Raw genomic sequence first — 26,685 nt, 5'->3', positions numbered from 1 at the left:
GAAATCGACACTCTTTTCGCCTCGCCCATGAAGTGCTTTTTCATTTTTCGTTAGATGGCTGTCACTGGTCTCCCCGGAAAACACACGGACCGGAAGAATGGTCTAGGAGACAAATGTACCCACACAAACACACATGTAATACACCCTACGTGACACACACACACTACAACACAAAACTAACAAAACTAACACAAAAGACAAAGAATAAAAATACACACGACCCGAGAACACTGCTACCCGCGTCTACTACTAGCGTTCTACTGTTAGTGATCGGCGTTCGTGCTCACGGTTGGTTCGGTGTGGCTGCGGCGTTGTATGTATCCAGTAGCCGGCGTAGAGGCGGCGTTCGACTTGCTTGGGCTGGCGTCGCTGGCAGCGTCGTTGGTGGCGTCGTACGAGCTCCCGATCCAAGTGCCCATGGACGTGATACTGGTGTTGTTGGCGTTGTGGGTACAATCCGGATGGGTGGCAACAGCGCTGGAGGCATCCCTTGCCATAGGAGGTGGTTTCATCACCCGTTGACTCCCCGGAACGGGCTCAGGCACGGCAGGAGTCCACGATGCGGCGCTCTAGAACTCGAGATCACCGGGAAAGTAGCCGGCGTTGCTCTCTCCAAGCCGAGGTGTTCCTGACCTGCCGGAACCTCCGCTTCTCTTTTCTCCCCCCCCCTTCGCCCGTGCCACGCTTTCCCGCGCGCTTTTATAACCTTGTCGTTGGTACACGTCATAGTTGTCGTGATCGTCTTCTCTTCTCCACCAATCGACTCCTCCCCTCTCACCAAATACTTCTTCATCTTCTCTATTCTTCGGTTAATACTCGTTATTCTTATCGCCATCCTCGTCGTCTTCTTCAAACCTCTTTCGTTCATACTTCTATTTCAAACTTCCTATTATATGTGACAAAGGCCCCCTCTCTCAAATGTTTGTGCATAAAAACTGCTAACATCATCCGCATCTTCAATTCTTCCAGCCCACCGACTACCTTCTGGGGCGATTCTGGACCCAGGACACAACACACCGCAGATGACAAGCACACACCAAAAGCACACCACTAACACAGCACACCAAATTGCACATACGGAACATTAACACACCATGGCCGTTGTCCGTACGGTGTCCTTAATAAACATGTTAATGTCCACAACACACTCTGTTGTATAAGCGCTCAATAACAACAGCAAAATGATACATCCCAGATATACCTAAAGATGTTTAATTCCCTCTATCTGTATTCAGATCTAATTTGCAACATATGTCCTGCGTTTTGCCTGGAACATCCGAAAACACATCCCCTTTGACGTGTAGTAGAGTTATGATCGTCTGTCGTCATTCAAGTTTGGGTGTTTTAGTACCTTATCTCATCCAACACTTTTCTTTCTTCTCACTGCTCGTGGACACCTCGGCAACATCATCTCTCTCCTTTGTCACTACCGAGCATGCTACCTTGCAGGCGTACCGTACGGGAACTCTTTGTTCATAATTCTTCAACGTATATACATTGAAAATCTTCTTAGTGTTATTTATCAATGACTCATAATCCTTGTCATTTTTCTTCCGCGTCACAAGGGAAGGGCCCTTCCATTACATCAGTAACTTATTATGATCCGTGGGTAGCAGGATGAGAACCCTGTAGCCCGGATTCAGATTTCTGTGGGTGGCTTTCTTGTCATTGTAGCCCTTATTGCGTTCGCGCGCCCTTTCCAGGCCCTGATGTGCAAGCCTGCATGTTTCCTCAAACTTGTCCCGCAACTCAAAAACGTATGTGTATGTTGTCATGACATCTGATGTAATATCTTTATTAGCCAACAGCTCCTTGAGTATTGTAAGTGGACCTCTAACGGTTCTCCCATACAACATCTCGAAGGGCGAAAAACCAAGACTCATTTGCGGTACTTCGCTTTCAGTATTTTTGAGGGTGCCGTAATTATCAACACCTCCTGATTCTGCAAAAAAGGCTTTCCAAGCTATTGAGGATTACCAGGGCAGACCGAAGAACTTACTAATGTCAACCCTATATACCCAAAACATAATTTACTCAAAGCAAAACGGGTCTACATATACCGCTTGTTACATCATATTGATAACAATAGACTACTCTATATCTTTCTCAACCGCCATCCTACTACATACTTTGTCTGGTAGAACAGAAATCTGTTCCTAAACACGAGGACAAATTGCGGAAAACAAAAACTTAACTACAAGATTCCGGCTGTTAACATCCTAACACTAAGTTTTGTGTTTCATCTCTAAGAGCAAATTTAAAACAGACGTAAAAAACATTATACACACTGACCCAAAATAATCAGTTTTTTGTCTTGTCTTTAGGGAATGTACTTTTCTGCATTCTAAAGCTGATTTTTCGCTTTTTAAGTATTTTTGTGACATGTTTATTGTTCGCTTCGAATGTATAGTGTACTTTAAGCTCACGCATGTGATTGTCTGCTGTGATACAGTTGTATGTTTTACTTATTCCATTAGCTATAATGCCCTGTTAACGTTTGTTTTCTGTGTCGTGCACTACTGTTGTCTGTACTAGGGAACTGTGACCTCATCAGGCCTGAACGCCTTTTGTCCTATTTTCCTCTTTCATTTGTGAATGAGAAATAAATTCAACTGAAGTGAAACGAAAACAAGAGGTTTTGAGGCCTATGGGTTGCGTACTTTTCTCGTAATCGAAAAGTCGTGTTTCCAATCCTCGACTTTTTGAAAGAAATTTTATGTTTCTTCTATAGCATGATGACGTCATGTAGCCTTTTTTTTACCACTGCTGCTGGTCGACGCCGACGGCGGATTTGGTTGCCGATGAAGCCATATATTGCTTTCGCATAAAACTGCTACGAAATCGCGCATCTTGCGCAGTAAGTTTTGCGTTGCAGAGAAAAAACTAGTTCGCTAATACTCAGTGCTCGGTCTCTTTAGCATCACAATTTTTCTCACGCAATTTTTTTTGTTTTCTTCTGAGCCTGCTATATAATCCAGGCACAGGGCAAAGGCTTACAACTTCTTCCAAAAAGCTGTCACAAATTGTTGTTCCTTTGAAAAGCTGTACATCTATATAGGACAGGTACTGACCGCTTATCCGGATCACCAGAGGGAAATAACTAGAAGGCTATGAATGAGGACGAGCACATATGGCAGGTTCTCTCAGATCATGAATGCCAGTTTATCAATATCCCTCAGGGAAAAAAGTATAGAACACCTGTATCTGACCGGTACTCACCTATGGGGCAGAAATATGGAGGCTAACAAAAAGAGTTCAGTTTAAGTTAAGGACAACGCAGCGAGCCACGTGCAGAAAAATGATAGGTGTAACGTTAAGAGACCGGAAGCGGGCAGAGTAGATGAGAGAACAAACGTCGGTTAATGACATCCTAGTCGAAATCAAGAGGAAGAAATGGGCTTGGGTAGGGCGCGCAATGCAAAGGCAAGATAACCGCTGGTCTTTAATGGTAACGGAGTGGATTCCAAGAGAAGGGAAGCGTAGCAGGGGCGGCAGAAGGCTAGGTGGGCGGATGAGATTAGGAAGTTTGCGGGGATAGCGTGGCCGCAACTGGCAAAGGAAAGGGTTAAAAGGAGAGACATGGGAGAGGCCTTTGCCCTGCAGTGGGCATAGTCAGGCTTCTGCTGCGGCTGATTTTGATGGCGATGAGATGTTATTGGAATTATTTGCATTTTCTTTATGTTCATCTCTAAGACAACCATTGCACTTTACCAGTTCTGGTCCCCTAGCATTATGATATATCTACAATAATTTCTAACGAAGTTAACCTTCCGAATTTGTCAGGGAGAAGCGCAGTGTCATAAGAAGGAAAGAATGCCTGACTCATTCATGCTTCCATCGAGGATTATTATCTCGCTCTCCTCATTGGAAGTGATATAAACATGGTTTACAACAGTTAAGCAAACACGGACAGGACGGAGAATAGACAAAACAGGCGCTGTCTCCCCTCACTCTTTGTTTGCTGAGCAGTCGTGAATCATGAATATATTTCAACTCACCCTGGTTTCTTCAATCATCACTGAATAATATATTCTGTGATGAGTCCTTTCAGAAAATGCTTAGCAAATAAACTCATGGCTCCAGCACGCCTTCTTTGAGCGATGTTTGCAGGACCACTGGTATTACCACGGAAAGAAAACTACGATAACAGTGACAAATATTTAAAATAAGACACACATCTACTGTTAATTTCGTTACCAAGGCAGTTCATGACGTAGGAACCAGAGTTGAAAGCTACTCTGTCAGGGATACAGACTTTTGTAAAAAGGCAAGAGCGTATATGCCTCCAGAATAATTCACATCCTATTCAGATATCCGCCGGATGGACGTTGCGTTTTCTGTGAAAAAAAAACCAAAATCATACGGGAAGGATTAATAACCTCAAATCCTGTGTTTGGTTTCCACACGACCGACCTTTTTATCGTTGTAGGTGTAGATGTTAAGAGTTAGGGTTGCACGCGCTTTGAAAGTTGAGAACGTTCGGCTGAAGGTGATCGAGGCTAACGGGCCGAGTGTCACGAAAAAAAGGACTATTCGCCCTCTCGCGCAAGGAAATAAAGGAAGACAGCCCTAAACCTCCTACCTCAAGACTATCTATTCCAAAGCCCCACAGGAGTATAGCTGTTCAAATAGGAACTTATATATGGCTTCTCTCAGCTATCGCTTAACAAGGCGAAATTAGCGGTGCTTGATTCACACATAAAAAGGTAATTTATTGCCGTAGTTGTCGAAAATAGGATCTACCGCTATGCACCAAAGCAAGCCGTCTAAGGGTAGACCTGTTACGCCGTTCGGCTGCTGACAGCCAGGACGGTGGATAGAGTCGCGGCCGCTCGACCATCTAGAGATTTTTGCCGTGCGGTCACATCGCACAACGCACGGCCGTGTGTCGTGTGATGTCAGTCCTCGTTAGAGAATCTCAGAAGGCCGAAATTGATCATGGCACCCTTTACTAGGCCATATCTCATAGCACACATTAAAATCCCACACACCTCCTCTTTGACGTGCACTGTCGGTGAGTCGGCCCGTAAGATGCGCTGGTTGTGTCCTCATTTGCACATGTGACCGCACAGTGTACTCGGCGCGTCATAAGCGCCATAGCAGAGAGGGGGCTGTTTCGTTCTGACGGATCCAGAACAATACTTCTCCGGCTGCGATAAGTACGTTCCTGCATTGCCATACAGATACTCCTGGCTCCTGCTGCATCTGTGCCAAACCGTCGCTTTGTACAACATGGCGTGGCAGAGACGGCGCATATTCAAACCCGCTCTAGAGGTTTGTAGCTCGGGATGTCGCGATATGGCTAGGTGAACTGCTGTGCTCGCCGGACGCCGACATGGTGGGGGCCGGAGCGCCTTGTGCACACATCTGTCAAGCGCACGATATATGGCACCGCCCAGGACAGATGAGTCTATAACAGTACCCTCTGATGCTTCGTGACAAAATTGGTGGACGCTCCGCTAGCCGGAGTGCCTGTCATGCCTGCTGCACCGGATGATGGCGATCAACACCAGCCCGGCACTGCTGGACTAAGGTCCCTAGCTTCGAGAACGGAAGAACAGAAAATAAGGCTCATTGTTTTTATGCGTCTTTTGCATGCTTTCTATTCTGAAGAGCGAAGTTCGTTGGCGAATTCTGTCGACGGCTACGGTTGGTATAACTCCTGCTCACAGAGCTACTTTCTCACACTAGCTGCAAGCTGGGGCTAATTTCAAATGTGCATATGAAATAAGCAGTGCTTTAACTACGCAGTTCGATGAGCGGTGGAAAAAAAGGGACAACGCGGCCCTATTTTTCTTCTTTCATGTGCGGCGGTTTGTTTCCTTACGGTGTTCACTAGTCCGAGAGCCGTCAGGCGTTTTAAGTCTGGAAAGCTTTGTGCTCGTCACGCTTGATCCTAGCCAATGATCCTAGCCAGACACATTATGGCGCGATGTTAATGATTGCACAAAGGAAATAGTCTTTTTATCGGTTTAAAGTTTCATTTTTCGCGGAAATATAATGAAAAAGTAACGAAATTCAGAATAGTCGTTCTACTTTCCATCAACGATGCATGTGAGAAGTACGGTTGTAAACGACAACGCAACGTACAGACTATGAACCAGTGATGCTGAAATGCAGAGCATTAGGCTCACGCAGGGAACACGGTAGAACAAGCGCTGTTGCAAAGTTTCAGTTTACTTCATTGCACACTGCGGGTATGGCTACGACAGTGGTCGCAACTTAGCCTCGGCCAAGCTGTCCTTGGTATGATAGTAACTTTATGACTAAGAGAGAAAAAACCTCCATTAATCCAACCGTTAAACTCTACGTCGGTCGGTGCGAGGAGTGAAAGGCTTAAGCGCTTGAAATTGCACAATGAAAGTCAGTGTCACTGCATCTTTCTTGATCCCTTGTATCTGGAGTGGGTTTGGCGCAGCCACTGGGACACATCTCCAGTAAGGCAGCAGTCCGTCCGTCCGTCCGTCCGTCCGTCCGTCCGTCCGTCTGTCCGTCTGTCTGTCTGTCTGTCTGTCTGTCTGTCTGTCTGTCTGTCTGTCTGTCTGTCTGTCTGTCTGTCTGTCTGTCTGTCTGTCTGTCTGTCTGTCTGTCTGTCTGTCTGTCTGTCTGTCTGTCTGTCTGTCTGTCTGTCTGTCTGTCTGTCTGTCTGTCTGTCTGTCTGTCTGTCTGTCTGTCTGTCTGTCTGTCTGTCTGTCTGTCTGTCTGTCTGTCTGTCTGTCTGTCTGTCTGTCTGTCTGTCTGTCTGTCTGTCTGTCTGTCTGTCTGTCTGTCTGTCTGTCTGTCTGTCTGTCTGTCTGTCTGTCTGTCTGTCTGTCTGTCTGTCGGTGGTCGGTCAGTCGGTGGTCGGTCAATCAGTCAGTCAGTCAATAAAGCAGGAAAGCTTGATATTTTCTAACGTTGACACGCGTGTTCCCACCCTAATCACATTTGCAAGTCTACTCCTTATTCATATGAATAGCCTATGACCGGGCTCCGGAATACGATTTTGAAAGCAAAAATTGCCAATAACTGTGTGAAAACAGCCGGAAGATCCAGCGTAAGAGAACGAACAAGTGTGAATATTATTGCACGAATACCCACGACAGGCAAGTCGCTTAGCTGCGCCAGCGTTGCCAACTACCTTCTCCGCGCGAGAGTTGCGGAAAATTGGACGGATCTTTACCCTTTCCTCTCCCACACAGCTGGACCGCATTGTAATCGGACTATCCACACACCCTGTGGCCTCGCTTCGCACCACTCGTCTCCCGTGTGCGAGAGAACAGAGCCGCCCCTGCGGCTCTGTTCTCTCTCTTCCTTTCTTCTTTCACTCCCTCCTTTATCCCTTCCCTTACGGCGCGGTTCAGGTGTCCAACGATATATGAGAGATACTGCGCCATTTCCTTTCCCTCAAAAAACCAATTATTATTATTATTAGTGTGCTTAACAGTATTAGCGTCAGGCCCAATAGATAGCATTCATTTAGCGATGACGTTACGACGGTGGGAAGATGACACGCGCGGCAAATTCCTGGGCCCAGCGACTCCTCCTCCTCCTCAGCATAGATGCAACAACGCACACCAGAGCTGTTAATTACCGTTTATGAAGTGATTTCGTGGTGAATCTACTGCTGCACCGGTCAAGCACCTCGCACAACCGAATAATAGTAGTAGTAGTAGTAGTAGTGGCAGTCGTAGTAGTTTGTGGTAGTAGTAGTAGTAGCAGTAGTGGCAGTAGTAGTAGTAGTAGTAGTGGTAGTAGTAGTATTAGTAGCAGTAGTAATAGTAGTTGTTGTAGTGGCAGTAGTAGTAGTAGTAGTAGTAGTACTAGTAGTAGTAGTGGCAGTAGTCGCAGTAGTACTAGTAATAGTAGCAGCATTAGTAGTAATAGTAGCAGAAGCAGCAGTACTAGTAGTAGAAGCAGCAGTACTAGTAGTAATAGTATTAGTAGTACTAGTAGCACTAGTAGTAGCAGCAGTAGTAGTATTGGTAGTGTCAGTAGTAGTTGTAGTATAATTAGTAGAGGTTTATTGTAAAGTATAACTAAAAGCGGAAGGAATAGACGGTTCTGGAGGCGGCGCTTGCTCTTTATTCACATAAGCACCCGAGCTGTGGCTGGTGCGAATAAAAAAGACAGAGAAATACTAAGCAGGGGAAGTAAAAATGAAAGCAACGGCGAGGAAGGACAGCTTAGGCTATATACAATCTCTTTCACACTCGAAAAAGTAGAAAGGCAAGGCCGCCAATGCACCAATATTCCCGCGCTATTAAGTTCAGTACAGCACGCGAGTGACCTCTGCACTTAAGTCATCGTCATCAGCCTGACTTTGCCCTTTGCAGCAAAAAGGCTACCATATCCAAAATCCTGCCCTGTGCGAGCTGCGGACGCCTTATTGCCGCTAAATGCTTAATCTCATCCTCCCACCTAACTTTCTGCCGGTCCCCGCTACGCTTGCATTCTCTTGGAAACCAGTCCGTTGCCCTTAAGAACCACAGTTTCTATTGCCTTCTCATTACATGCCCTGCCCAAGACCATTTCTTCGTCTCGATTTCGACTAGGATGTCATTAACCCGAGTTTGTTGTCTGACTTACTCTACTCCCTTCTTGTATCTGTGTTACACCCATCTTTTCCTTTCCATATCTCTTTGCGCGGGCCTCTGTGGCACATGCGCGCATTGTTGCGGGGATGGCTAAAAGAGTATTTTGCCCTTCCGCAAGGCACAGTAAACAGCACCGACCCAGGTAGGCGACCAGCAGAGCAATGTTTTCTTGAAAAATTTAGTGCCTATCTTAAGATGTCAAAGCTCTAAGTTTAGGTGTCTGGTTGTCTGTCAAAAGTGCAGTTGATTAAGCTGCGGGAATTTTTGATGCGACAATCCTAACCCTTGTAGGACTCGTGCCTTACATCGCTTGTGTACGGTGGATTACTCTTCTGCGAACGTGGGCTTTTCGGCTTCTCCGTGGCTAAACCCAGCCAACAATAAAGCGGCAATGGCCAACTAGCCTCAGACGTGGGGCCACTTTCTCGATTCATTCATTTACAAGTCGTTATATTAACGCATTTCTATCAGAAATTCTGCGTTCGCTTCGGCTTCAGCTTCACCAAAATTTATAAACAATCTTCGCAGCGCTGGCTCACTGGTTAGGGCGCTCGGCTACTGATCCGGAGTTCTCGGGTTCGAACCCGACCGCAGCGGCCTCGTTTCGATGGAGACGAAACGGAAAGGTGCACGTGAGCTGTGCGATGTCGGTGCACGGTAAAGATCCCCAGGTAGTCGAAATTATTCTGGAGCCCTCGACTACAGCACCTCTTTCTTCCTTTCTTTTTTCAGTCCCTCCTGTATTCCTTCCCTTCGGGCGCGGTTCAGGTGTCCGCCGATATGTGAAACAGATACTGCGCCATTTCTTTTCCCAAAAACCAATTTTCAATTTTCAATCTCGGCGTGCACTACAAAGAGGGGAAGATTGGGAATTCTATGCCTAGCCCAGTAATTTCCCGGTACTTAAAGTAACAAGATAAAACTTATGAAACTTGTAGTCTTTTTTATTTCTTTATTTCAAGTTATCTCATGTCCCATGCAGAGGGAATTACAGAGGAGAGTGACTGCTTAAAAAATTACATGTAACAATAATGCAAAAAAAGTTGGTTTTCAGTTTTATTTAGCGAGTGCACATTAAACTAATGCAGCGTCACTATACTGGATCACGGAGCAATAGAAATACAGACTACGCACTCTTACCTGGAGAATACAGTACAGACTTTAGGGTGAGCAGCATAACTCTACAATGCGGTGTTTTAAGGCTCAGGTTATTAGAAAGTGTCGCAGCAGCGGCAATAATAAAAAAATGACAATACAATTAGCAAGGACAGTGCATAAACGGTATTGAGAAAACATGAAACAATATCCACAAAAACTCAGTGCTTTCGCCAGTCAAGATTAAAAATTGAAGAGAAATAAAAAAGAATATTGTAGTACACTTCAAAAGTTGCCGTAACCACTGTTTGAATTCTTCAATGTCGTTAGCAGTAAGCAAAGCTGCCGGCAGGTGGCTCTGTTCTTATGACGTCCTGGGGACGACATCTGCCGACCAAGCAGTAGTGCTGAAAGTTGGGATGTCTATCTTGTGCGAATTGTCAATGAGGGATGAAATGTTGGTAGGCGGCATAAAAGTGCTTTTTTTAGATGTGGTTCATGCGGTAAATTTTAAACAAAAGGCCCAGTCGCAACACCTTTCTTCGCACCTAAACGGGAGGTAAAGATAGCATCGGCTTCATGAGTTTTGGCTTTCTCAACGATTATAGTTAAAAAATAAAGAAGGCTGTGCGACTTTGTAGAGCTTCAATAGCTACTGTTGGTAACTTGGAGGTAAAATATTGTATGAAGGATACTACAGTTTAGCATGCACCAAAACCTCATAAAGTGTTAGCTGAACAGAAGAACATCTGGAAAATTTCTTTTTAAATACCCCAGCATCCCATTAACGTTGACGATATATAATGGAGCTGACATGATCATTCGAAATATTGTTCAGTGTTTAAAACAAACGCCCGGAGATTTGTACGACGCCACTGTTAGTTAAGGTGCATTGTTAATAAAATAGTCTGGTGGATTTGTTGTTTCAAAGGTTTAGAAGCGCATCACTTTGTATTTGGTAGTATCAGGGGTCATATATGCTTATGGGAAGGCCAGCTATAGACGGCGTGAAGGTCAGCTTGTACAAATACAACGTCACTATAGCAGTATACAACTTAAAAAAGAAACAGCAGTTGTTTACACTGGGCGACGGTCCGCGGTGTACTGTATCATTCCGCTAACCAGTCACAAAAGCAAACGAAATCAGCTCTTTGATGTTTGACTTTAATAAACAAGCCAAGTATCAAAATTACAGCGATCATAACTTTTTCTCGTCATTAGCTTTTTCTTTAGGTGACAAGAGAAGTTTTAACAACAGACTGCTTTTTTCTCGTAGAGGAATTCTGTGAGGTGATCCTGAATGTGGGCGGAGCTTCACTTCAGACTCAAGCTGTATCTGACTGTAGCAATCTTTATGACATGATAAACAGCACAATCATCAACAAGTATCATTCAACACAAATTATTTGTAGGTGAATCGTTAATATATTAAAGAAGAAAGTAAGGGACTGAGAACCGATCTCTGCCACACAACAAATATTAGTGCAAATAAAGGAGTAACGATTGCGCGTAATGTAACGATAGAGCAAAGTATTTACTATGCCTGAATGTGCTGCACAGCAACTTTGATATGTGAGCACAATAAAACTGCGCGCAAAAGTGAAATCACCTACAGTAAATCAAGCGAAAGGTTCAAACCTGCTCTGTCACTTGCCAATGAGGCGTTACCCTACCCCCCCCCCCCCCCCCTCTAAAAAAAATAGGACGTTTGCTGCTACGGCTAGCTTTTTCATGAACTCAATTATCAGCAAGCCTCCTAGACCTCCTGTATTCAAAATTCAAACCTTGCTCTCATAAATAGGTTTTAGACGGCGATGTTTGGAATTACATCAGTAATTCATGTGGCTCTGAGACGTAAATTACAAGTTAACATTTTTAACGCTGGATTAGAGGATATACGCAGGAGATTTCAAAGTTCAAGAACACTCTTAACTGGTAATTTCGTACGCAGTAAAGAATCCAAAGAGGTCGCCGTTAAATCAGAGTCTTCTATTACGGACAGCGTCAGAATCTTTTTATAAGCCTGATACATGCTCACAGTTGCAATTTTTGCCAGAGAAAGGATTTTGCAAAAGATTACAGTTATCTGCTGTGCTGGCTTCCCGTGTTTAATCTGCGATATCTGTTTTCTGCTCGAAGCTTCAGTGGCGCTCTATAAGGCCGTTATTAAAAGAAGAGGAGGTGCGTTACTAATTATGAAACGAGGCTTCGCACAATATGGCGTTCAAACTGTCAAAAAATCAGAAAAATTGCACTGTCAGAATCAATATGGGATCTCTTAAGGTTTCACTGCCGAACTACGACCCACGTAGTCTTCCTCTTTCGTGGATGCAATTCGCAAAGGTCTACCTTTGTTATCTCAAAGCTTACGTCATTGCTCTTTCGCGTTTTCTTGACGGCCGCAACACATGGAAAACTAATCTTCGTTCCTCTCTCTCCTTTCTTCCTCTTCCTTTGTTCTCCTTATCACGCGTAGGGTAGCATACTGGGCATCGCCTAGTTAACCTGCCTGCCTTGCTATTCTTCTGTTTCTCTCTCTCTCGTTAACAGCCGGAAACAACGGATAAAAATATAAGAATACAAAACTGGAGCATTTTTCTCTATTAGGCGCTTTCCATGTTTTGGCATCTGGTCTGAAAGCAGTACTTCTATAAGAGGAGAAAAACTGGTAGAAAGCATTTTCGCGTTCATCCAGGTGCCTTAGTTCAGTGTCCTCCGAACACAGTTTTAAACAGGATACACGTGTGTTAACCACAGTAGTTTATTTTATACTTATACTTCCTTTGGAGCTGAAAACGCGCTTAAGTGACCCTTCTGAAGTGTCAAACTGCCCTTTTGGGGCCCATCAGTCGATGCGCTACAAGTCACTTCCTGTGTCCTTGCCCTCCATAACTTTGAGGGAGCAAGCACCTGCCTAAATGTGATTGATATGTCCGGAAGAGGCCATCTGCCTATTCCCGTTCTCTGGCTCTTTAGAACGAAGAAGCGAATGCTCATAGGACACGACGCTCTGAAAGGCAGCACACAATGTCGGGCGGAAAACTAAAGGTCTTTTTTGTGGCTCTTGTGGCTGTTCTCGTAGAACCGCTGGGAACGCTGGGTTTTAGATCGACCTACCCTGAGGCTCGGAGCGACCTCCAGAAGTACCAGGACGCCAGCAGAGTAAGCGTTTCGGCTCCTCTGCATTTTTCTATTTGGGCACGCTTGTCCAGGAAGAATCTGGACGCCCTCCCGGCTCAAGGAAGAGTGAACGTCAAGAAGCGCTAAAACATCGAAATTTGGCTTGTAACGCCTGAGCACATTATGAATTGGAGAGCACTAATGTGATCCTTCGTCTAGATCACAGTAGCGTCACTCATGCCTATGATATCAGAGGAGGCGTCAGGACATTTTTATCCCAAGTGCGAAATGTATTTCACTAAGGAGAGGCGAATCAAATGCACCTGACATGAAAATAAATGCTGAAGCGCTGTTCAGCTAGCCTGCGTTTATTTTGTGGGCACCGATAAGAAATGTATAGAAAAGCCTTGGTTGTGCGATATGATATCAAGGACTTGGTATTTGTAGACTGGTTAGCAGTTAATCTGTTATATGAAATACATTTACTAATGAAATTGACAATAGTATCAAATCTAAGCAAAGCTTGAGTTAGTGAAAGCAACAGGCAAGTATTTGGAGGGAATACTCAACAATGTGGTCACGTCATTACAGTCACGTCAGCAGAAACGTTATCGAGCAATCTGCTGAACATAACACACCCGTCCAAGCGATAATCACTGTTTACGAAAATGACCACGACTCACTCTAAAATCAACAAGATTAACAAGTAATTACTCATTGACATCACTCTCAAGCGGTATCATACCACCACGAAGGATAGCTATACAGCTTCCCAATGACCGTCCCAGTAGAAGGACAACTCGTCCTAGCTCAGGTTAGAATTTGGGATGACCTCGTGTTCGACTAAGTCTTTATAACAGCTGAGCCAACCAGGACGGCTAAAAGTAGGGCAGGCCGAATTAGTCAACGGCTTGAAGCTGAAACTGTGTGTTTCGGACGAAACATAATAAAGGATGGAATCCCTTTCGAAGTAAGAAATTTCGCGTATTCAGATGCCAAAAATATTTGCCACATTTTTCCACTCCTAATAGCAGCTGTCGCGTCCTGTCTTTTCCATGTTTTCAGTGCTACCCAGACGTAGGCGAGTGGATCTGCATGTATAGGAACTACTACTCCGATCCGGATTTCGGTGGCTCCGCCAAGTGCCTCAAGTTTCAGAGATACGGAATCTACGAGAATTTCACAACTCCAGTGGTTTTTACTTTCGGAAAAAATGGATCAACGTAAGAACAAAAGCATTTCGGATTCAGAAAGAATGCCTGCCACAGCAGTGCAACAGAGCAATTCTTTTTCATGGCAGTTCGAACACCGTCAAGCAAGCGGTCACACTGATCGCACAAGCGCTGCTTTCAAATTAATGAAATTCAGCTTTCTGATATGAGCTAAACGTAAAGGCACGTGCCGCCTGTTTGTTTGCAGCGTTTCTGCTTTTTTCTCACTGCTTAAACCACTATGCATTCGTACCAAAGTCTAGTTCGCAGTATTATGGCATATTTCGCTGGGAAAACTTCTAGAATGCCCCTTTTCTCTTACGCTCATGGATACTGATGGAGGTCATAAAGTCATTGTATGAGAACGGGGATATTAATTGAGGTCACCGAATTTTGCAGCGCGGATTGATTAAGAAAATCAATCTAAAGTTTTCCTTGCATTACATGTTTTTGCCGCAGTGTTGTTACAGCGTTTTAACCCTAAGGGCGTGCTTTACTTTTACGTTGTGTCGACCGGCCTCAAGAACTCATTTCCGCGGCCACTAGAGCGGCTTCATGAACGTTGTTGCATTTTTAGCCTGGGCACATTACTCATAGCAAAAAACAGACTGGAAATTATCTCTCAGTAAAGTTTAACGAAGTGGAAAATGTGGCTAGAAAACGTGCTGCAATGAATTAAAGGATGTCGGCTGCCTTATAATTATGCCCAGTTACAAACATCTCGGGGGCTTTTCTTTATCAGCGTCTAAAGTGCCCCGTTCGCTGCAGCAAACACGGCAATGTTCGTTGACGCGACATCCACTTTCTTCTCTGCTAACAAAACAATCTCACCGCGATTTTCACAGCGCACCCACTCCCGTACAGAAGGCCTGCAGTTTCACTTATTCAAACATCATAGTTGACGCACAAGAAGTGCGCAAGAGCATCGAGCAACGTGACGTTTATCGCTCCGCCTTCACTCGCTTAAAGTGATTCGTGATCGCAAAAAAAAAAACAACTGCGCCTCGTGGTTTTTCTTTGTTTCGTCTAGTCCGAAACAAAAAGTTAAACTGGCATATTTCTTTTAAAAATTGTTTCTCCATGTCGTGCAAACCGCTTTGCCACAGAAGCAAGCAGCTTAGCTTAATTCAAAATCATATTTTCTAGTTTCGGTAGAACACGGATAAGCAAGTTTGCACTGCGTCTAGAGAAGTTCACCGACGAGTTTTGCTTTGTGCTTCAAACACCTCGATCACATTGTTTACCTTTATGGGTATTTTTAAATATCTTATCACTCTAGCTTGGAGTGAGTATGTGGTGCAGTTTCGTTATCAAGGGCCCGGTTAAGCTGTTTATCCATACGTACCTCACCAGAAAGAACGACCGAACCTATTTCAAAGCTTATCGTAAACTGGATGTGAGGAAGGTGGTATGAAAGGCTTGACGTTCTGCTGTGTAACTGCCGGGCAGCGCCACGGCGCGCACTGTACTGGGCGCCCCCTTGTCACGTCAAACTGATGATTATTCGGAAAAGTCCACAAAATCAAATGCAAAAATGCAGAGAAATTGCCAGGAGCTCCTCAGATAAGCTGCTCCTACTACCGTCGCATTTTAGCGGAAAAGGAACTAAGCCTCCTCTTCAGCTTCGCATAACGCGACATCAAAATCGAATTTTTGAAATGTGCGTAATTTATTTCACTCTCTTATCACGTGAGTTTCGCTTATATTAATACATTTTTAAATGTAAAAAATTAATTCCTGCTAACGACCCGCCTATTCACGATGTCGGAAAACGCAATGCCAACAAAATTCGTGCAACACATCTGGGAACCGTAGGATTATGGTTGAAACTTTAATGACCATTTCTGTAGTTGCAGACGTCAGTGAAGACCAGTCGCGAGCAATTTTTTTTTACATTGTAGATATATTTTGTAAATTCTCTACAGAAATCACGAATGCATTAATTGAAAGACCGCAACTGATAAAAAACTGTGACATACCCGATCCTAGGGCGATAAGTAACTGATTGTATGATATAGGAAGTATATCAATAAAAGAAACAGAGCACTCTTGTGATTAGAGGCCTGCGAGGCATTTTCTGTTGTGCGCGCACAGCATGTTCTGGCTCATTACTTCACTTCACTTCACTTTCTTCACCTTAAAGATCCCCTTCGGGGGGTAACATAAGTGGTGGGTTAATATGTTGATCAACAAGTACAAGTCATTTCTTTGAAATAATTGCTTAGCGTATCTGAAAATGCAGACAGGTGTGTGAAATGACCCTAAGCAACAAAAGCAAAGATAAAGTAGTGGTTTGCGCAGATGATATCTACAGGCTTTGGTTCTCTTCTTTCGTGAAATAAGCCTAATGCTAACAAAAGGCTTCTGATTGCGACACCTTTAGAATTAGCGTTAGCCGCAAGGAAATCTCACATGGGTCTAAACAACGTGCATAAAGCACCTAACGAACCTTCACTGTGACGCTTCTTTCCTAGTAAAGCTTTCTTAAAATACATTTGCGATGCGGTATTTTGCTTAGCATTGCTACTATGTTGACTTTATTAACAAATGAGAACGCCTGCATATACTCTTTCGCATGTTTTATAAAAGAAAAGAGCTTTCAACTAGCTCAGAGCACAATACCGCGCAATAATTCGTGCTGCTTAAGTCAAGAAACACGCGAAGGCCTTGCACGCAAAGTAAAGACATAAAAAGCGTTCTGAGTAGTGTATACTCTAATATATAGAACACAGGCAACTTTCTTCAGCTCTCAAATAACTGAAATCTTAGTGAAGGAAGCAACAATCTACATTGTGAGTTCTTCGCGTGTCACAGGAGCGGGACTTTCGTGTTGACGTCTTCCCCCTGTTACACTGGAAGGGACCTACACAACTTCACTCCTGATGACGGTGAGTACGAATAACTGTACACTAGCGGAAAATTGCATGTTAGGTCTTGAGCCCCTAAAAGGTACGAGGTTAGCCGTAAGTTTTCATTGGAAAGCGGTTAGCAAATCGTGAAGCGAGTCCCTCAAGCCACACTACTTACCTCTTTTCTTGCAGCAGGGAAACAATTTCAGAGTTGTGTGCGTAAAAAATTTCATCAGCCTGAAATTAAAAAATCAGGTTTATTGCAGCGCATCATGAAAGAGCAAAAAGCTCTCATTTTGTGGCAAAGAAAAAAACAATTACGTGTAGCTTAAGAAACAAAAGATGACGGATTGGAAAAGTTTGAGACACGGACAAAAAATTCTCCGAAACTATATACATATAGTCAGGAAACTGGAGAATAAAAAAGCCTAGATTATAAATTTTACGCGTTACTATAAATCAAACGAGTATTCAAACTTACAGGAATCTTCCCGTTAAACCTTCCGGTCGCGAAAAGCGTTTCGGCTACACCGCAGTGCAGCGCCGATGGCAATTCCTGACAGTTTCGAAGAAAACTGAATCCGCTCTACTGCTAGTCGCACGGAATCGTTCAGAACATTTCCACTACCTCCAGAGAGGCGTGAAAACCAGCGAATCTCCTCGGTAACAGCGGAAAGGAAATTTAGAGCCGAGAACCTGTCGGTAGTCCAGGCTTGGTAGGCAGCCATCTCTGTCCGAGGTAAAATGAATGGACGTCTTCTTTAAACACAAGGCAGTCCCTCGCATCGGCAACCTAAACTGTCGATGCTGCGCAACCACAAAAAACACTGCAGTTGCTGAGAAGGGTCGTTGCGAGACGAGGACGATACCTTGGGCTCTATGTTCAACGTGATCGCTCTGAGCTGAAATTATTCGCTGGAGGTTCAAAAGTACTCCCTCATATACGGCTGACAAAAAACCGTATCTAAAAGGGACGTGTGGTTCGTTCGAAAAGTACTAGACAGCGTTACTTGACCACAAATGGCCCGGGTCACGCAGAACTGACCGTTTAAGCCATGGTTTAATTTGATCGATTTCAATATCTATAGGCGTGGTGAGGAAAGATTTCAAAAACTGCTGGGCAGCATGCATCCACAATGCGGAGAGGATCACTTGAAACTAACTACGTGAGAGTGGTAGTGTTGACATTCAAAGCACCCTGTTGCACTGTTAACGTACGCACTCTAGAAAAACTTAACCTGATCGCCTTAACCAACAAAAAGATCTGTCGCACCAACACTCGTGCACAACGGGTGAGGGCTTGACGGTATGTTGACATCGTCTCCACCATCAAGCAGGCTCTTAATAGCAGGACAAAGACCTTTCCAATTACACTCCAGTTTATCCTCTCCGGTGCTATACTTGGTTACTCAATCCTAGCATACTTACCAATCTCATCTTCTCTCTGGCTTTTAACCGCCAATTGCAGTAGGCATGATTGCATACTCCAACCCAGAAAATAGACATGGTGTTGTCTCTTAATGTTCGTCAAGTTCTCACTTTTAAGCAACAACTTTTAAGGGCACTATGATGCATACTGAACGCGATGTTTGAAACTGACATGCAGCACCGCTATCAGCCGCGTGCCGTAAAGAGAGAAAATTACGGAGAGCAATTAAGCCTACTTAAGTGCTTTCACTGCGAAAGCATTTTTATTTTATTTTTTTTTACGTTTGTTTGTTTTTAGTTTTTTCTATTGCTTTCTACTGACACACCTACTAATTAGCATACGGTCGTAATCCAACGCATTTATCGTTGTCACGTCGCATGGTATTTATGGCACCACTGCTTCTGGTCAGTGCGCACTGCGGGTTTCGTTGCCGATAATGCATATAATGTTCTCGCATTAACATTCGAAAGTTACTGTGTAGCCTCCTGGAACACTTATTTGTGAACACTCAATATTCAATTTTGCCTCATTATACGGTGCACCTATCAATTTCATTTGAAAAATGGAAGAAATGCACAAATATGTAAGCTAAAATACAGACATATGCGATGGTTTTCGATAGTATTCACGATGTTAAATGATGTAAAATTCAAGTTTAAAGGGGCGTCTACTGAGAGCGTAAAGTTTTACAAGTGTAATAATTACTTTTTGTAGAAAAACCTAAGTGGACGTTTCAGTTTAACACTGCAGCGAGCACTGACAAAAAATTACATCAATAGAGTTTAAAAAAATTCCCGTTAAAATCTAGGTTCTAGTACTTTATTCAAAAGAAGATATATGCGAGGGACTCGAAAGCAGTGCCAACAGATTACTTCCTAGATGTGAAGAGACACCCGCAGCATTTGAGCAGTAGGGCGTCTTAAGCTTCGTTTCAATTTTCCTTTTTCAGCACATTTCCCTGTCGAAGATTTTTACGTAATCTACTTCGATTGTACAAGCTGCGCTGTTATTCGTCATCGCTACACTGACAACGGTGAGTGCGCTGCAGGCCGACTGATTGCTATGCTTATTATTAGTAGGGGTTCGTTGGAAGCATCATCGTCATCATCATCAGCCTAACTACGCCCACTGCAGAGCAAAGGCCTCTCCCATGTCTCTGCAATTAACCCAGCCCTTTGCCAGCTGCGGCCAGCGTAAACCCGTAAATTTCTTAATTTCATCCACCCAGCTAATCTTCTGTCACCCCGTGCTACGCTTTCCTTCTCTTGGAATCCACTCCGTTGACCTTAAGAACCAGCGGTTATCTTGCCTTCGCAATACATGCCTTGCCCAAGCCCATTTCTTCCTCCTTATTTCGAGTGCAATGTCATTAACCCACGTTTGGTCCCTCACCCACTCTGCTCGCTTCTAGTCTCTTATTGTTTCACCTATTATTTTTCTTTCTATGGCTCTCTGTGTTGTCCTTAGCTTAGGCGGGACCCTTTTTGTTACCCTCTGCGTTTCTGCCCCACAGGTGACTATCATTAAGCCCCAAAAGTGAATATCCTTGGAGCACAAGCAATCCTCTGTTTTTGTTCAGCAGCGCATAATCCTATTTGATCTCATATAGCAACAAGTGTGGTAGAGTGATTTAACGTATCACGCTCCGTGGCCGCCACCACTCGTTACAAATGTACGCACACATTACAAGCGTGCTCACCGGTAGCCGTCTCCTGACGCCATCTAGCGCCCTCAGAAAGATCTACGCATGAGCAGTGGCGCACTGCGGAAGTACGACCACACGATATCTAGCCTGTCTACAAGTTCTTTTACATCGCCGCTGCGGGTGCGGGTGGCGCTACGCTAAATTTCCAACTGATTAGTATCACTGCGGAAAGTACTTCACACTGCTCGGAGGCAAACTAAAGCAGAATGCAGGCCAGCTTTCAGGAGATTTTTCGGATTAAATGACCACTTCTTAAGTTTACTGCGGCTGGTGACAAAAACTTGACAGGAGTTTTTACCAAGGTAAGAGCTTTGCAATAAGGACTCCCCGCGCATGGCCATATTTGTCGCTAAACTGTTATTTGCACTCGGCGCTAGACTCGCTTTGCAGCAGTGGAGAGAAAGGCTTTTTCACATCTGCCCCGCCTGATGAAGAGGTCTTCAAAACGTTGAGATACTGGCGAAGGCATTGTGTTGACAGGAGGCATGAACATGAAGGCTTTATGCCGATGCATTTGTTTTGTCCTATTGATTTGCGCGTGGTGCTTTGCATTGCTGCAAGCCCCTACAACGACGCTGAAGTGGTTGCATGATTTTGATTTGAGAGTCGGAGTAAATGTATCCGCAAAATCAGGGGTTGCGAACAGCATAAAAAAATAACTGGTTTCAAACAGAGTACGCTCTAAAAAGGTTCCTAATAATTGGGCATAACTGTTGATCACAGCGACTCAATTAATGTATCACGCCAAAACTTAGGTTAAAGGAGTTGTGGGACGTAACGGTGCCACAAATCTCGCATTTCTTTTCCACGTTGCAATCTTGGTGCAAATAAGACAGTAATCATGTTTCACATTCCTTGATGGTTCACCTCGAACATTTCGCCCAGAATTTCTCTCAGATCCCAGAATTACTGAAAACAAGCTGTTTCACCAGAATAATATGTCAACTCTTAATCTTGAAAAGAAATCAAGTTGTTTCCTCAAACAATTCCTGTTCACTCCAAATCACTGACTTGCTGAAGCTTCTCTTTCTTTTCCGGAAAAATTGAACAGGCTATGGATGTTCCCTGTGGCGCAAAGTTGGAACATTTCAAGAACCAAACGACTGCTGCGAGTTCATCTACGACGAAAACTGTGGCTCCTCTCCGAAGTACCAGGTGTACGACCCTGACAAGTGTGATTTCTAACCGGATGATGCAGGGCACAATTACGCTATTAGCTATATTGTCAAAATTAGTGCTTCGAGCCCAAATCTAGTAGTTGTTCTTAGCCTTTGATACAAACCATGACATGCAACATTGTAATGAATAAACCGCTGGATTATTCGTGGTATTGATGATGGATGTGGAACTTTATTGGGAGAAGGACAGTTTTAAACGAAGGCTGCATTGACACAATATGTTTTTTTAACAAGGTGAAGTCGGACACCCATTTCTAAGAATGTTGTCCCAATATATCAAAAGGGGCGCCTAGTGGCACTGAGGATCGGATCCCGCACCACCTGCATGCGAGTCTGATTTTCAAATCACTGTGCCACTGCTGTGCTCTACTAGATTTTTTCAAGTGGCCTCTAGCTTTCCACGTGTTTACCTTTGAGCCACCTATCCACAACTAAGCAAAACAGTGGCTCTGGTCCAGGCCACAAGTTTTAACATCTTTTTGCCTGTTCATCCACAAATTTCCTACTGAAAATGCGGCCAGCCTTTTTTCCGCGCTAGTATACTTGAATGACTTGTCCTACAGAAGAGGTTTTTAGACATATATAAGTACCTGTTTTACACCTGTTATCTTTTCTTGCCATTTTCTCACTACTTCTAAAATTATCTCATAGCTAAAATTATAACACTGATAAATTTTACACTACGATCCATACCACCGCTACAAACGTGGCATATTTGACCTCTAGACCTAAGGATTGAATATATAATGATGAGCTGTACCCGAAGGGAAGCTTGAATTCCGTGAAGCGCAACAGAAAGCATGGCATGTACGGATGACCCAGGGTGTCTATTATTTATGAATATAGACGACGCGGTGGCTCAGGGGTTAGGCTTTCGGCTGCTTACCCTAAATACGCGGGTTCGATCTCAACCGGGGCGGTCGAATTTTGACGGAGGCGAAATTCTACAGGCCCGTGTGGAGTGTGATGTCAGCGCACGTTAAAGAACTCCAGGTGGTCGAAATTTCCGGAGCCCTTCACTACGGCGTCTCTCAAAGCCCGAGTTGCGTTGGGACGTTAAACCTTTAAAAACCATAAACAATCTTAATGAAATATGCACGGATTCAAATTGTAGAACAGAATGATAAAGAGTTGGCTACGCTTCACTTTCGACACGGCATGCTCCAGCCATTCTCCGTGCCAATCAGAACACGGCAATCCCCTCGCCACGCTGCCTAACGCCAGGAGAGGAGAGTTCAGGTTGCCCGTCTCCTTCTGACGGGAAAAGCAGTCTCAAGTCTTTCTGATATACAATTACAGTTAAGATGTCCCAAATGGCTTCGGCGTAGGTCTTCTACACCAACCTGTTTGAGAGGTGAACCGAGAAGAGTTAAAGCTGCCGAGCTTGTCTTGGCGGGAAAACTCTCTTTTGGTCTGGTTTGCCCGCAAGGACATGCCCAGCAGCTTTCTTTTTTTTTGTGCCCAAAGACAAATCCAACTTACTAAGCCCATCGTTTGCGCACAGCTATCCAATGACCTACAATTTTGAAGTTAGTAGCCACGACTTAAACAAAAAGCCTTCTGGACTCCGATGACTGCTCATAATATTGATGCGTTTTACAATACAGCACAGCCATGTTTATTATCTTGGACTTTTTTTTGTTTGTAAGAAGTGCCCTTTTTTCGTATTTCTTTTGAAATTTGACATTTCTTTGGACACAATTACCATGGCTCTTTATAATTTTCTGAACTCTTGCCAAAATAATAAAAAATATTCTCGCGATTGCAACTAAAATATTTATACCTTCAAATGCAAAAGAAGCGTCAAAATAATTGCTGAATTTAAAAGCCACATCTGAATTCCATCGTGAATTTTATTGGCCCACTGATCTGCATTCCTGTTGTATAACAGTAGTAACGAATTTTGCATCCACAGCAGGTGGTTCCTCTGTAGGTCATTGTAAGCGAATGAGAAACGTACCTCAGCCTGCCACGCGGGGGCGGTGCTACCCGCGCGAAAGAAAAAGTAAAAGCATGATGTTGATGGCATACGCTGCATTGTCTTTACAAGCGATTTCGCGGTTTTACGCGCAATGTTTAGGATTTTTAGCATGATCACGTTAGCAAAAGTAAATAGATTTCGTATTTTATGTTGGATCAATAACACTCTGGGGAAAAAGATCTGAGGGCTAAGTAGGAATATAACGGAAAAAGATTACCGTCGGTACATTCTCCAACTTCCGAAAAATAGAACCTCGAAGAGACACTCAGAGCTAATTTAGGTTGGCCTGTATAGATATTAAAGTATTCTAACGACAAAGACGCTATGCCTTCAATGAAAACGGAGCATTTATTTAAAATAGGCCGAAAAACGGAATGCACATGTCTCCAGTGATAGCCAAATTCAAGAGTAAAGTGCGTTTCGGAGACAGTTTCAGAATGCCGATGACTGATACTAGGCTGCACAGCTATTCCAATCAAAACGGCGATCACGCAGTTTTTTTGTCGACGCAGACACAACAATTTTGAATGGAGGGGCGGGAAAATTCTGAAAAGTAATTTTTCCCAGTTATACATGCGTCTTTCCCTCCCAGAATGAGTGAATAAAAAACTCTATTGTTAAGGAGGATTCTCGCAGCGGTGTCCTCCGGAACCAAGATGAGCATAAATAAAGGAGACATAAAATCGATCCAGACTGAGAAAAAAATTAGGTCCAGTTCTTCCTCTTGAAACACTGAAATCCCCGTGGCAAAAATGCCTAGCGAAATTCAGTATTCTCTACGTAGGCCATCTTAACGGTGAGACCAGTGTCTCTTAAAGGGCTGAGTGGGTCATGCATTGCATTCCACAAAGCTTGCCTGCAAATTTGAATGTTCTCTTTCTGAATCAAAACTTTATTGACATCTACCTGCACCCCATCGTTTCATGTAGTTAATCTGGCACAAAGTTTACTGAAGTTCTCGACTTCTCTCTGCGAACAGAATGCGTTGCTTAACTTTTACCTTCTTCCGCAACGTTATTTTCATTGGTCACTGGAAAACCAATAGTGGTGTCTTAGCGGCTTTTCCTGGAGTTCCAGTGAAGCGTGCCATCTCAGTGTATGGATGGACCATCCGCCAAAACCTATCAGCCCCATTCCACGCTATAGCCTGGAGGCCGTCCGAGATGCCCTCAAGGATTTACGAGTGTTCCATCTAAATATCCCTGCAGCTTTTCTTGTTCATTTCTGTCCGCCCTTAAGCCAGGCTCGATCAGTCACCTTAGTAGGGAACACCAGTGCAAGTGTGCGCACACACAAACAAAAAGACAAACAGTATCTTATGCTTTTGGCAAAGATGTGTGGCAACCTCTCTATAAATTGACGCTTTCAGTCGCTTGGCTGTACTTTTATTTTTTGTATAACACAATGCTCTGAACCATCTCTCTCTTTCTTTCAATCGGAAGTCTTCTCTGGAACGATTAGGACGTCTCAAGAGAGGGGAAAAGGAAAAGAGATGTCCACAAACTAATCCTTCCTGCATTGCTATATAGATGGCGACTGCAATAACTAACCCAGACGGAACCTCCGGGGGAAGGGGGAAGGGAGGGGGTTGGAATGGCTGGTCGAGTGAAATAAAACCACACACAAGGCAGAAAGGCAGTGTGGAAGTGGAGTCAACAATAAAAGTCAAACGAAAGCACGATGATAGTAGGAGGATGGAGACAACAGCTAGGCTAATTTTCGTTCGAACGTAATTTCCTTCCGGGCCACGCGTTCGAGCCGTCTGCCGTTGTCGCCGATAAAGACAACACAATACGGTCGCTGGCCCACAAAAGGCAACCTCACCGTCACTTTCGAAGAGACCCGCATCATGGTGAAAATTCGACAGCTTCCAGGAGGGGCCACATTCGCGGCGCCCTTCTAGAGTGGTATGCATTCCTCAATGGATGCCTTTCCTGAATTCAAAATGCCTCTTCCTACGATTTCGCATCCTGCTAGTACTAGCATATTGGTAATGGCATTGCCTTTCTGGCGCTAAGGATCAAGAAAGGCAATACAATTACCAATATCTATAAGATCGGGAAGGTAGTCTAGGAGTTGTAAATGGATCTGTGCAGCAGACGATGTATTCGGGATTATAACAAGACAGGGAGTAGTGGGCAGCAATCGGACATATACATCCGCTAAAGAAACAAAATGAAAGCCTTAGGAGCCATGCAAATTAAGAAATTAGCTGGCGAGGATCAGGTAACATCATATCTGTTGAGCGACGTTGCAGATATTGGGGTAGAAACACTTGCAACCCTTGCACGCAATACTTCATGGCCTCCCACATAAGGGAATATTGGAAGAACCCTAACATACCCCGGCTACATCGATGTTTTGGATGCCGTTGTTGTTAGTATCCGCGGTCACTTTTTTTCTTGCGTTTGTTTAGCAAATAGCTCTCGTACTCGCTGAACGAGTGCTTGAAGATATTAGTACACCAGTGACAATTTACCGCGTGAGCGCTAAATTTCTTTGGGAGTGCACCGATGAGGACGACTTCACGCCAGTACTCTTGTTTACATCGCTGCGTAAAATAGCTTGCACTCGTTTGCTTGCCGTAAGTTTGTTATTAATTGCCTTTTATTTTTGAACAATTCTGATTGCGAATTAGTATTACGGAAACTTTCAAGATAGAAAGGCCATTTATGCACTAACTTATGAAGATAAGTTCATAAATATTCTCAGAGCACTGCACCAGTACATTGTCCAGTAAACATATATCGGCAGTGCACCCAATACAGAGTAGATATTCGGGTCCGAAATAGACAGATTTTGCGATATTTAAAAGGCCACCGATCAAATAGAATTCAACGAACGCACCTTCTTCGAGCAATTAAGGGATACTGGATGAGCATCTGTTCTATTTCTAGGCCAGACAAAACTGTCCTAAGTAAAGTAGTTTCGTCAGAAAAGTTCTCCAAGTAGCCGATATCAATGAAACAACCGAATTCATCGTCTGCAATGCCACCCCTGGTTGATACTGTAACTATTCTATAGCGGCGTGCGCCTATTGACAGAGCTAGTACACATTCGGCTTTCGAATGATACCTTCATGGTGATGGTTGAACAAGAACAACGCGCAAAATGCTGGCGCGAACGTCGCCTAAAATAGAGGAATCACGCTGCCAGAGTGGGAACCCCGCTTTAATACGAGAACTCAAGTGTCCTCAAAAATTTTCTTTTACAGCTATAGATATTATGGGAGCTGTTACGGAAACGCCGTACCAACTCCCGGTTAGAAATGCTGTACAGAATCTTTCACCGAAAAATAAAAATAGATAAAGAAAATTATTTGCTTCCACCGCATTTCAGGTCAAACAGACTTGACCATGGGTGGAAGATTAGAGAAATTAAATGCAAAACTAACACTTTTAAAAACGCATTTTTTCCATCTAGCATTCATGACTGCAATCGCCTGCCCCATGTAATTGTTGAGTGCCGTTCCGAGTCTATGTTCCGCGCGTTACTGTCGGATGTATGAGTGCGCAGTTGGCTTTCTTTTGGCTTTTTTAAT

At 44.0% G+C, this 26,685-nt stretch overlaps 1 protein-coding gene across 1 annotated transcript; it reads left to right on the top strand.

Annotated features, from left to right (window-relative positions):
• Positions 1-12,698: 12,698 nt before the first annotated feature.
• LOC144095416 (uncharacterized) lies at positions 12,699-21,175 on the top strand. Its single transcript, XM_077629164.1, has 6 exons — positions 12,699-12,833; positions 13,857-14,014; positions 14,933-14,941; positions 16,820-16,890; positions 19,230-19,313; positions 21,037-21,175. Exons 1-6 carry the CDS (start codon positions 12,699-12,701, stop codon positions 21,168-21,170), a joined length of 591 nt encoding a protein of 196 aa, XP_077485290.1. The 3' UTR covers positions 21,171-21,175.
• The last annotated feature ends 5,510 nt before the right edge of the window (positions 21,176-26,685 follow it).

Source organism: Amblyomma americanum, chromosome 6 (genome assembly GCF_052857255.1).
Source record: "Amblyomma americanum isolate KBUSLIRL-KWMA chromosome 6, ASM5285725v1, whole genome shotgun sequence".
NCBI lineage: Eukaryota > Metazoa > Arthropoda > Arachnida > Ixodida > Ixodidae > Amblyomma > Amblyomma americanum.
The sequence above is the reverse complement of the archived record's forward strand: the minus strand, read 5'-3'. Positions and strand labels throughout refer to the sequence as shown.